The sequence below is a fragment of the Dipodomys spectabilis genome, unplaced genomic scaffold, assembly GCF_019054845.1.
Source record: "Dipodomys spectabilis isolate Male_0828 unplaced genomic scaffold, ASM1905484v1 ptg000002l, whole genome shotgun sequence".
NCBI classification, from domain to species: Eukaryota; Metazoa; Chordata; class Mammalia; order Rodentia; family Heteromyidae; genus Dipodomys; species Dipodomys spectabilis.
In genome coordinates, this window is record NW_024870679.1 from 53,805,953 (window position 1) to 53,818,608 (window position 12,656).

At 34.3% G+C, this 12,656-nt stretch overlaps 1 protein-coding gene across 3 annotated transcripts in view; it reads right to left on the bottom strand.

The window, feature by feature from the left end:
• Spata6 (spermatogenesis associated 6) overlaps window positions 1-12,656 on the bottom strand; it is a 68,071-nt gene that overhangs the window by 36,802 nt on the left and 18,613 nt on the right. For 2 of the 3 annotated variants that reach the window (XM_042682521.1, XM_042682513.1), the window contains exons 2-3: window positions 12,479-12,616; window positions 10,749-10,797 (exon numbers count right to left, since the gene is read on the bottom strand). In XM_042682521.1, coding sequence (XP_042538455.1) covers window positions 10,749-10,797; window positions 12,479-12,616 — 187 coding nt within the window. Of the gene's footprint in view, window positions 1-10,748; window positions 10,798-12,478; window positions 12,617-12,656 lie in introns of those variants that run through there. The other variant, XM_042682530.1, reaches the window with a different exon arrangement.

Sequence of the window (12,656 nt, forward strand, 5' to 3'; positions counted from 1 at the left end):
TTACACCAAAAGGTATTACCAACAGAGTAAAAAGTACACAAAGGATAAAGTGAAGTATTTGCAAAACATGTATCTGAAGAGACTAATATTCAGAATGTATAGAAAACTAACATAAGAAAAAACAAAGAGCCCAATTTTAAAATGGACTTGATAGACATTTCTGAAAAGAAGACACTCAAATCTCTGATAAACACATAAAAAATATTCTCATCATGAACCAGGATATGAAAAAGACACTTGTCCACCCATGTTCCTTGCCACTCAATTCACAGTGCCAAGATATGGATACAGCCCAGATGCACCACAATAATTGAATGGATAGAGAAAAATATACTATCTATATACAATGAAAATTTACATAGCCATTAGAAAGGGTAAAATAATGTCATTCACAGGGAAATGGATGAATCAAATCATGTCAGGTAAGTTAAGCCAAGATCAAAGAGACAAATGGCACATGTTCTCCCCAATATGTGGAAGTTAGATATAAAACACAATGGGATTATTCAGAATTCTAGATATCACATACAGTATGAACAAAAGAGGACAGTCTTAAGAGAAAATCATCAAGTTGTAATACCCAAACACCTCTTCATATGTATATAAAACAATGTATATATAAAATTGAACTCCAAGGATAAGGAAACAAAGGATCTTTTCTTAATTTCTCTTTTCATTTTCTGATGAATCTGTATTCTTTACCCAATGCACAGTGTGTATGTGTGCATATCTGGGGAAGATGGGGGAAGGGTACAGAAACTGTGGAAAACAGTTGAAAAACCGCAGCAGCAGAGCCCACTGACTACACTGGACATTGAGAAGGACCATATAGCAAGAGGGTCGAGATGGGAGGGAGGGAATGGAAGAGAATGGGGGAACAGGAAGGAAATGTACTAATTACTTGACATACATAAAGGTAACCCTCCTGTATATCACCTCTAAAACAACAATAAAGTAGTAAAAAAGAAAAAAAAACATTCTCAACTGCATTAAGGATTAGGGGAAATGAATGAAGATTCAAACAAAAATAAGATACCCCCTCATATCCATTAGGATATTTACTAATGAAATTTTAAAAACAAAAACAGCAAAGGCTGGTGACCAGATAGTCACGTGTGCAGTTGACTGTAATGTAAAATGGCAAGCTGCAATGGAAAACAGTATGGCAATTCCTAAGAAAAAGGGGAAAAAAAATTTGTGATAGTACTAGGATTTGAACTAAGGATGCCTCAGGACCATGATCCTCCTATCTGCTTCCTATATAGCTGAAACTAGAGAAATGTATTACAACATAGCCTTGAAAAATGAAAAACAGAATTTCTATATGATCTGGCAATACCGCTTCTGGGAACATACATAAAGGAGCCAAAAGGAGGCACTCAGATGTTTGCACACCATATTCACAGCAACTTATCTGTAATAGGTAAAAGGTAGAAGCAACCTTATTAACTCTGACAAATAGATGGGCAAAAACTGCTATAAATACACTAAGGAATATAATTCATTCTTTAAAAAGAAGAAAAGTCTGACATATGTTACAAATGAATCTTCAGAATGTCCTTCACATTCTGGTCTGTAAAATAAACCAGTCAAAAAAGGTCAAATACCATATGATTCTACCAATATGAGACACGATGTCAGAATCATAGAGATAGAAAGCAGAATTGTGGTTGCCAGGGATATAAGGAAGGGAGAAATAAGGTTATTATTTAAGGGGTGTAGAGTTACAGTTCTACCAGATGAAAAGTTATAAAGTTATAAAGTTATGGTGTCAATTGTTGCACAGTATTATAAATGTATTAAATACCACTGCAGTGTATACTTAAAATGATTTAAGATGGCAAATGTTATGCTACCTATATTTTACCACAATAAAAAAAATGTCAGAGAGAAAGCCTTCAATTATTAAGGGAAAAGCTTTATTGAGAACAAGTGCTGCTGGAAACTGAAGATTAATTTGATACAAATTTCATCTTACTGGATTGTACAATGCAATTAATCTCATCTTAACAAAGCTTCCCTTTATAACTAGAGACAATTATCTTCCTTCCTATGTAAAAACTCTCACATGGATAATTTTTAGTGTAAATTACAAACTAGAAACAGACTACAACACTCCAGAAATACTAGTATACAGCATACCAAATCAAAAACCTTCAGGAAATATCTCAAAAGAAAGGGCCAGAATGTTGGGTATTTTTTGGTGGTGGTGATGGTGGTGGTGGTAGTGGTTATGGGGCTTGAACTCTGGGCCTGAGCACTTTCCCTGAACTCTTTTTGTTCAAGGCTAGTGCTCTACCACTTTAAGTCACAGCTCTACTTCTGGCTTTTTTGGTGGTTAACTGGACAAACTAATAGGCTTTCCAAATCAGCCTGGCTTCAAGGCATGATCCTCAGATTTCAGTCTTCTGAGTAGCTAGGATTACAAATGTGAGCCACCAGTGCCCAGGCTCAAACTATTGCTAACCCTTTGTACCAGCAGGAAAAATTGCTATAATAATTTCCTCTAAATGTCTATTTACATGCTTATAAAATAACTTGGTGTGGGGCTGGGAAGGTGGCTCAGTGGTAGAGTGCTTGCCTTGCATGCATGAGGCCCTGGGTTCGATTCTTCAGCACCACATAAGCAGAAAAAGCCAGAAGTGGTGCTGTGTCTCAAGAAGAGCTAAGGGGTAGTGCCCAGACCCAGAGTTCAGGCCCCACGACTGGCAACAAAAAGCAAAAACAAAAACAAAAAACTTGATGTATAAAATACTATAGCAATGTAGGAGAACTTACTAAAATTTAAAATGCATATGTCTTTGGTAATGTTAAAGAATATATTCAAAGTACAAAGTATTATGTAAAAATTTCTAGTTATTTGAAGGAATGTATGAGGTATTTCTGGTTGAACAATATATATTTTCAATTTTTTTAAGTTCACTAACATAATTAAAAATAAATTGCTTGTATCATAAATTTTAAAAAATAACTTGGTTAGAATGTATTTGTAGATTTAAAATATGAATCCTGAATCCTGTAAGTTCTTGTGAAGATTGAGTCAGAGATACTCACATTCATTGACTTTGAAGGACTTATTCTCACCTTCAAATCCACACCTAAAAGTACTTTAAATATCCCAAACACCAGGTAAGCATTAATTCATAAAAACTAAAAATCAGTGGCTCTAATGAAACTGCCACTTTTCCCTATAGGCAAGGAGCCTATTGGGCCACCTACTAATCTACTGCTACATAAATGATTGTGTCTCCTCTTTATCTAAATGTTAAAGGAATGAGTTCAGAACAGCTATCTATTTTAAAGTCTCAAACACAAAGTATGTTCCTAATCAAAGGCTTATAACACTACAAACAGGTTCCTCTCAACAGGATAGCTCCAAGAGTCATGAAAATAGTAATGAAAGGCAGTTATATGATACATTTATATTTTATTTAACTCTTTAGATATCAAAGGCCTAGTATGTGCCAAGTGCAGTTACATGCTCTAGAGATACAGCTGTGAACAAAATAGGAAAAGTATTTTTAACAGGACAAAATAAAAAATAAATAACACCATGAGGGATAAAAAGAAAATCAGGAACACCCTTCACCTCTTTCTGCCCTGCATATTATCCTTTTTATATCTTTTAGAACAATTAGCAACTTGTTAGCTTAAACTTCTAAAGACATAAAGGGAAAAGACACATAGTTCTGGAGGTTCTACTCAAGATGGCAGCCACAGCTCTTTGGGCCTCTTGTGAAGACAGCACGTATGGCATAAGCATGTAGCATGTAACAGTGGTGATCTCATGAGCCAGAAAGTGGATGAGAAGTCCCACAATCCCTTTCAAGGCCACACAGCCTAGTGACCTAAGGATTGAAAAGTTCCACCACCTCCTAATAGTGTCACAATGGGGACCAAACCCCCAGCACGTGACATTCAACAGGCAAACTATAGCAATAACTTTTAGCTATCATTATATATAATATATATATATATATATATTATATATATGATATGAGACACTAAAGTAAGGAGACACTGAAGTACTGGCAAATAGAGAAGCTAGTTTACACATTACATGTGTTAGTAAGAAATGGCCTTTCTGAATATGATGATAAATTTGTGCAGTGACTAGAAATAGTGGAAAATCCAAGACACATGTTTGTCTAGATGAACAGCTTTTCTAGGAGTAAACTTGTGGTAGTTTGTGTAATATGTGTATATGTGTATGTATGTACATGTGGAAAAAATCTGTAAATGTTCAATAAGAAAAGCTGAAGAGAAAAAGATTATGAATAGGCTAATAGAAAAGTTTATGAAGTAGAAAACTTTTATTGCCTTCCTTGTCCAAAAATGGTGCTCAAGGTATAGTCTACGCATGTCTAATTTTATCCTGATAAATTAAGTATTAAAACATCTTTTCAAGAGAATGCCTTCTATATAAATTGCCCTAATATAGCTTTAAATATAATTGACAATATATTTCATACATATTAACATGTATTTCCCTGAAGCTCCTAAGCGAACTACCTGCAAGCAAATCCTTCCCCCTGCAATATTTATTCTGAGCCTTCTAGTGGCCAAGGCTATATTTAAAGGCCAAATGAAGTTTTACAGAATAATCAAGATTAAATTCAATAATGACTTAGGGATACAAATTGCTACCCAGAATGTAATGTGATACAAAACTTGACGTATATAAAAGGAGAAGGAAAAGAATAATCATTGTTATAAGTGTAGATAACCATTTCCTAGTGATTGATAAAATAAACCTCACTCAAAAATAAAGTCAGACTACAAAAGACTTGAATATTATCAGCTTCCCTGATATAAATATACATATAGATGCCATATAATAATATTTTAATTAACAACAAACTGGTTATATTAGATTATAATTAAGATGAAAGATTCCAATCCACTAGTGTGTGTGTGTGTGTGTGTGTGTGTGTGTGTGTGTGTGTGTGTGTGTGTGTGTGTCCATCCCAGTCTTTGGGTACAGTCCCTGAGCTGCTTTTGCTCAAGACTAGAGCTCTACCACTTAAACCACACCCCTACTTTTGGGTTTTTTTGAGAACTTTATTGGAGATGAGTCTCAAGAGTTTCTGGCCTGAGCTGGCTTTGAACTGCACTCCTCAGATCTCAGCCTCCTGAGTAGCTAGGGTTATAGGCATGAGCCTACAGTGCTTGGCGCAATCCCCTACTATTTTTACTGTGAGTTTTCTATGTTAAGGTACTTAACATTGTGTCACAGTTGCCTACAGTATTCAGAGCAATAATGTGTAGCCTGGAAGGCTATAAGACTAGGCTATTTTATAGCCTAGGTGTATGGTAGGCTATACCATACAGGGTTGTGTAAGACTAGGCTATTTTATAGCCTAGGTGTATGGTAGGCTATACCATACAGGGTTGTGTAAGCATGCTTTAATGATGTTCATATAATGTGAAAACATTTATCTTGTGTTCTTCAGGATGTATCCCTGTCATTAAGAGATAAATGACTATAAACTGACAAGAAATAACTCACTAATGTTACAAAAGCACATTTTGTGTAATATATTTTTAGACAATTTGCAAACACAGACTTTAATGTAGAATATAAATAATTATCAATACATCTAAAAGAACTGAAATTCTATAAATTATGTTCTGATGTCACAACAGTATTGAAACAGAATTGGCATTAGAAAGAAATCTAGGAAGCCCCCAAATGTGTGGAAATAAAATACATATTTTGTAATCCAAAGGTCAAAGAAATAACATTAAAAAAAGAAAAAAATGCCATCTTGAAATTAATGACAACAAACCAGGTGCCTGTGACTCAAGTCTGTAATCCTTACTGCTCAGGAGGCTGAGATGTGAAAAAGTGAAAGGCTGAGGTTCTAGTCCAGCACAGGCAGAAACTACCCAGCAAAAAAAAAAAATAAAAGCTGAGCTGAATGTGTGGCTTAAGTGATAGAAAGCTATCGAGTGAGCAAAGCTAACCCTGAGTTCAAACTCTGATACTGACAAACAAGGAAGACAGGCAGGCAGACAGGTGGGAGGGAGGGAGGAAGAGAGGGAAGGAGAAAGGGAAGGAAGAAGGAAGGAAGGAAAGAAGGAAGGAAATAGAAGGACACAGGAAGAAAGAAAGGAAAAAAGGAGAAAGAAAAAAGAAATTAATGGAAACAAGACTCAATATTTATGAAATACAGCATAATCAGTGAAAAGAGACACAGCTTTAAAAATTCATTTTTAAACGGAATCACTAACTACAATCACTCATCTAGGCTTCTGTGTCAAGATGCTAGAAAAGACTAAATTATATGTCAAGTAAGTAGAAGGAAGAATAAAGTTCAAATTAAACATCAGTGAAATACAAATAAAATAATAACAGAAAAATCAAAACAAAAACTTGGTTCTTAAAAATTATTAACAAATTTGATAAAACTTTAGACTAAACCATTCACAAGAAAACTACAAATTACCAAAATCTGGAAAGAAAGAACATCATTACTAACCCTGACAAAATTAAAAGAAACATAAGATGAAATGAACAACTTCAAGTAAACTTCTTAGAGGAATTGAACAAATTCATATATAAATATAAATATCTAAGCTAACTTCAGAAGAGGAAGACATAAAAAAATTAGATAGTAATTTAAAATCTTCTCACTGAGAAAAGCCCAGGCCCAGATCACTTCACAAGGGAATTCTAGTATATGTTTAAAAGTAATATAAATTCTATACAATTTCTTCTTAGAGGCCAATAATGCCTACATAACAAAACAATAAAATCAAATTACAAAACTATAGACCATAAAATCATTAGCAAAATTTATCAAACAATCCAGGAAAATATAAGAAGAATTATATAGCATTACCCAGGAGTTAAATATTAATATTGGAATATATATCAGTATGCTAAGCCATATTAGTAAAATAAAGGAGTATATGATCATTTTGATAAACCAAAATCTGGCAGAAAATATTTATAAAACATATTCTTCATATAGGACTTAGATGAAAAAGAAAAACCTTTAAAACCTATTATGAACACAAATAACCCAATTCAAGAATGTGCAAAAGATGTAAATAAACATTTACAAGATCAGATATATGAATGACTTAGCAAGCACTATGTTAAAAAGAGAATGACATTATCAAGTTCTGGGACTGATGGGGAAAAGCACTGTTGGTTTGAATGTAAAATGTTATTAATAACTTTAAAAACATTTTGGCAGCTTCTTAAAATTTTAAATATATATTCAGCATACAATCTAGCACACACATCCACACATTTATATCAACATTGTTTATAAAAACCAAATAATCCAAACAGCCACTGAATAGTCAATGAAAGAAAAATGTTCCACAAAATAGTTCTATTTGGTGATTAACAAAAGAATGAATTGTTCACATATGGAATAATATGAAAGATCCTCAGATACATTACTTTAGATGATAGAAGTCAGAGAGAAAATACTGTATATAATATGCAGCCTTTATATGAATTTTCTAGGAAATACAAGTCTATAGAAATATACAAAAACCAGTGGAGATAAGGACTAACTGCAGATAGGTATAAAGGGAATTTTTGGGATAACAGAAATATTGTGACCTGGATAGTTATAATGGCTCAATACTGGGTATGTTTTCTAAAAGTCATTTAACTATAGTTACAATGGGTAAATGTTATGATATGTAGATCATACCTTACTAAAGCTATGAAATAAAGTAAGGGCCAAAGGGAGTGACATACTTATGCTGCCTTTTCTATAGGTAACAGATTTCAGGAGAACCAAAATACAGATAATAAAATTTTCCTTTATAAAATTCCAGCTACTAAATTTTAAAATGACAATATTATAAAAACAATAATTTTGTGATGGCCCTAATGAAAAGATGGCTCTCAGGGGTTGCTAAAGCTATTAGGAAAAAGGTTTATTGGAAATTTATAATGCAGGAACTAGGCTTATGCCTGAAACTAAATCATCAATCTTAGCAATGCTAAAGATAGGCACACATTTTATACCACTTGACATGACACATTATGCACAGGGCACCAACTGTCAAGGATGATTTACAAACAACAAAATAAAATAATCTTGAACCTAAGCAAACTTAAAAGCCTAATTAGTATCTTTAATTAGCATCTGGTGCCCCATGCCTGTAATTCTAGCTACTCAGGAGGCTGAGATCTGAGGACAGCATCTTGGGCAGGAAAGTCTAGGAGACTCTTATCTTCAATTAACCAGCAAAAAGCTAGAAGTAGAGTTGTGGCGCAAGTATAGAGTGCTATCCTGAGCAAAGTATAATTGAATTTGTGAAGAGTGTAAATAGTATAATTCTTTTTTTTTTTTTTTTCTTGTTGGTCGTTGGGCTGGAACTCTGTGCCTGAGCACTGTCCCTCAGCTCTTCAGCTCAAGGCAAGCGTTCTACCACTTGAACTACAGCCCTACTTCTGGTTTTTCTGGTGGTTTATTGGAGATAAGAGTTTCACGGAGTTTCCTGCCTGGGCTGGCTTTGAACTGCGATCCTCAGATCTCAGCCTCCTGAGTAGCTAGGATTATAGGCGTGAGCCACCAGCGCCTGGCTCAAATAGTATAATTTTTTAGAAAGACTAAGTCAAAACCCAACAAAATAAGTACCAAGAAATAGGTACTTGCAAGGAGTTGGTGTGGGGTATGGAGAGAAGGGTGGAAAAATGAATGGAAGAAGGGAGTAGAATGCAGGCAACAATGTCTTATATATACTACAGAATAGAGAAAAACAAGGAAAGGGTAGTGAAGATGTTGAAGGGTTGGCACAGATCAAGATATACTGTATACACAAACTGCTTTGTTAAATGACAAAAGAAATTCAATAGATAATCTCAAAATTAAGAAAAGTGAGGGAAGGGGTATGTGAGAATGTTGAGGGTGATACTGATCAAGAGGCATTGTGTTCATGGACTGTTCAATGCCAACTGTTTTGTAAAACTATTTAAATAAAAAATATTCAAAAAAAGAGCGTAGGGACAGCACTTAAGCTTTTAGTTCAAAGCACAAGGACTGGCACCAAAAAAATAAAAGTCAAACAAAAAAGTAGGAGACATTATTACAGAAAGGCAACTAAAGAGATAAATAGTCATACATAATACTTGTTTCAAATCTTGCCTGGGTTGTGATTTTAAGAAACTAGGCATTTGGGGAACAACTGAGGTAATCTGAATAATGACTTTGATTATATTAAGGAATTTTTAATTTTGTGATACTAAAGTGATTGCTTAATATTTTATGAAGCCTTTACTTGTTAAAGGTATTTGCAATAGAATGACAAAGTTTGCTTTAAAATAACCCAATAACTTTTTCAAAATAGGGTCTCATTATGTAGCATAGGCTATCCTTGGCTTCATGATCTGCCTGACTCAGCCTTCCTTCTGTGCGGGGATTTTAGGTGTCTACCCCCACACCTAACTTTCCAGAACCTGTTTTATGTGAGCCAGGGTGAACATGATATGAGACTACCACTCTACTTTTAGTGCTCTTTTAGTATTAGAAAAGGTTACTAGACAAAGATGGAAAGATAGGGGAAGTGAAGTAAATGAAGAGAGACCTCCAAATTCATGACAAAGATTTGAAATAAAAACTGATGTGAAAATCATGAGTAACCACATATCGTGTGTAATATATGAAGTCAAGTCTTTGTAGAGTGTCATATAAAGACAGAACAGAAATGAATGAAAAACGCCAGAGAGAGTAAAACGATAGAGTATCAATCATTTAAAGATATGGCAGAGAAAGTAGACTATCACTTGTTTCATAGAGACCCAAGAGAAAAACTGAACCAAATGAAGAAACAAACACTAACCACTAAGCATTCTGCTTGTAATTCTAAAATTTCAAATTAAATAGGAAACAACACATTTTGTTTCTTTTTGCAGAAGAATTTCAAAAGAAAATAAATTACTGTCTTTTTCTCTGAGATACCTGGTTTCTCACATAATGAACAACATACTCAGAGCATATTAAAATTCATATATTCCTTAACATCTGCGCATGGTAACCTACCTAGTGTGCTACCATGAAAGTGCTTTATCAGGTGCCAGAACAGCTTTAACTAATTAGATGTGGCATTTGCCTCAAAATATTCTCTGGAGACATCCCTAACCTGAAAGCCCATGGGCCTGTTTCCTCCCTACATGATTCGATTCTAGTACAGCACCTGGTTCCATGCTTCCACTTTGCTAGAGTTTCGACAGAGCAGGAAGGAGAGTACACTTCACCACTGCTGTTACAAGTAGTTGTATCATTTGTATCTGATTCCTAGTACTTTGAAGACATTACTGTTATCCAAAGCCTTGAAAATTTATCTCTCTAAAGTAATTTATAAATAATGAAAGTAATACAAAAATGAAAAAAACATAGGTACTGTAAATTAGTATTACTTTGATCTTCTATTATTCACCTACTTGACTTAAAGACCTAGTTTTATTTTCAAGGCAAAGTCCTGTCTACCATGAATTTTTATCCTTAGAACATTTCTACAGTATATTTCCTAATAAAATTTGAAATAAGTCTTATTTTCCTAGACCAAAACAGAAAGGTAAATACTTTTCAGTAATTTTTTTAAAAAATTCTTTCCAGGTATATTCTGAAATTCAAGAAGTATAAAAAAATTTAGCTCAAGAGTTCTGAAGTTCTAGTATATCCTTTTGAACTTTTATTCAACCAAGTATTAAATAATGTAGAGTTGATAAATTCTAAGATCTTTTAAAATAAAGAATTAAAAAGTTAAAAACTTACACTCAAGCTGTGCAACCACATCTCCAGGGTCTACTGCTTCAGGAAACACCTGATGTGGGAGCAGAAGGAAGGCGTATAAGTGAAGAAGGAAGGAAAGGAAGATGTAATGACTTTTCTTCTGAAATCTCACATTCTCCAAATATCGTTCCTTTCCCAGACAAACTTACGGTGTTAGCAAGAACAGTCCATTCCTCTCTGCATGCCATGATGCCATGATTACTATTTTTTAAATTTTATTGTAAAGATGATATAAATCAGGTAATGAGCATATTTGTTTTTGAACAGTGCAACCCTCTCCCTCATTCTCTCCCAGTTTTTCCCCATCTCAACTTCCCTCTCCCCCAAGTTGTATAGTTCATTTCCAACATAGTGTCTAGTGAGTATCACTGCTGAATTGGTTCACTCTTTGTCCCACTGTTTCTGTGCTTCCTCTTTTCTTCCCCAAATCAGATAAACTTACATATAAGACAAAGGATACAGAAATAAAAAAGTGACAAATGAAAATAAACAAAAGAAAAAGAACTTCAAATAGTACAATAAAAAAACCCTCTTGTTTCCATTTCTTGGAGTTTATTTCAATAAGCATCTTTTTATATGATCATAGGCTCACAGTTGAGCCTTTGTGATCCTCTCCTAAGAATATCCTCCTTTGTTCTCACTGTATGAGTGCTTCCTCAAAGAAACAACAACCCAATTAATAAGTGTGCTAAAGACTTAAAGAGAGACTTCTCAGAAGACAACATAAGAATAGTCAATAGACACATAGATATTCTACATCTCTAGCCATAAAAAAATGCAAATTGAAACAACATTGAGATTTTACCTCCCCTGGTTAGAATGGCCATTATCAAGAAAACTAACAATAACAGATGCTGGTGGGGATGTGGCCAAAAGGGAATGCTACTATAAATTTTATAGCTGGTTCTGCCTCCTCTCCAACCCCGTCTGTTAGAACTCTTTTCTTTATTAGCTACCATGATCATATTGGCCTTCTTGGTGTTCTCTTAAGTCAGCAAGATTATTCCTAACAAATATAAAGGCTTTTATATTTGCTATCCCTCTACCTTCAATGCCTTCCTCTTAGACTCTTCACATAATTGATAGCCTCACTCAGGCTCTGTTTAAGTGTTACTGTTTTCTCTGACCATTCTTCAAAATCTCTCTAACCTCCTTGATCTCCTTTAATTCTCTTTATGCACCTATCAAGCTCTAAATGGAGAACATTTTTCCTTGTTTAGCATAGGTCTTCAGCTGTAAATAGTGCTCTGTCCTATGGCATAGAGAAGGTACTGTGTAATTATGAGTAGGAAATAGGTAGGAACAATTTGGGTAGAAAACAAAGGAAAAAGTATGACAGAAACAAGAACTACAAGGTAGTCATAAACAAGATGTGGCATACTCTTACTTCTTAATGTCTTCTTTTCTTGTGTGAAAATTGTAATTCAGAATTCAAGGTAAATTGCTTTACATAAAGCCCACTAAGACAATGATGGAAACAAGCTTATTTACCAAGAAAAAGGCAACTGATTCAATGCATAATATAATGCATATTTATTCTGAAACTTCTCTATTTACAATTTTGGATTAATCCAAAGCATGGAGTCAGCAAATTTCTAATAATTTGTTTACATAAAAATTTGTCCAGTGATAAGTTTGGCTTTTACTAAAAAACTGGAGTCACTTGGCTTTTGTGTTTGTTTGCTAATACTTGGTCCAATATTTGAACTTACCTTTTCAAACACCATTCTGGCATTGAAGACCAGTGGAAAAGTGGCTGGGACACATTGTGTCTTTTTATACTGGCCAAACACACAGATGCTAAGGTAGATGTCCTCCTTGTCTTTCAGCACCACTCCTGGACAAGTTACCTGAAATAAATCAAGTGGATATTACTGCTTTATAAAATTT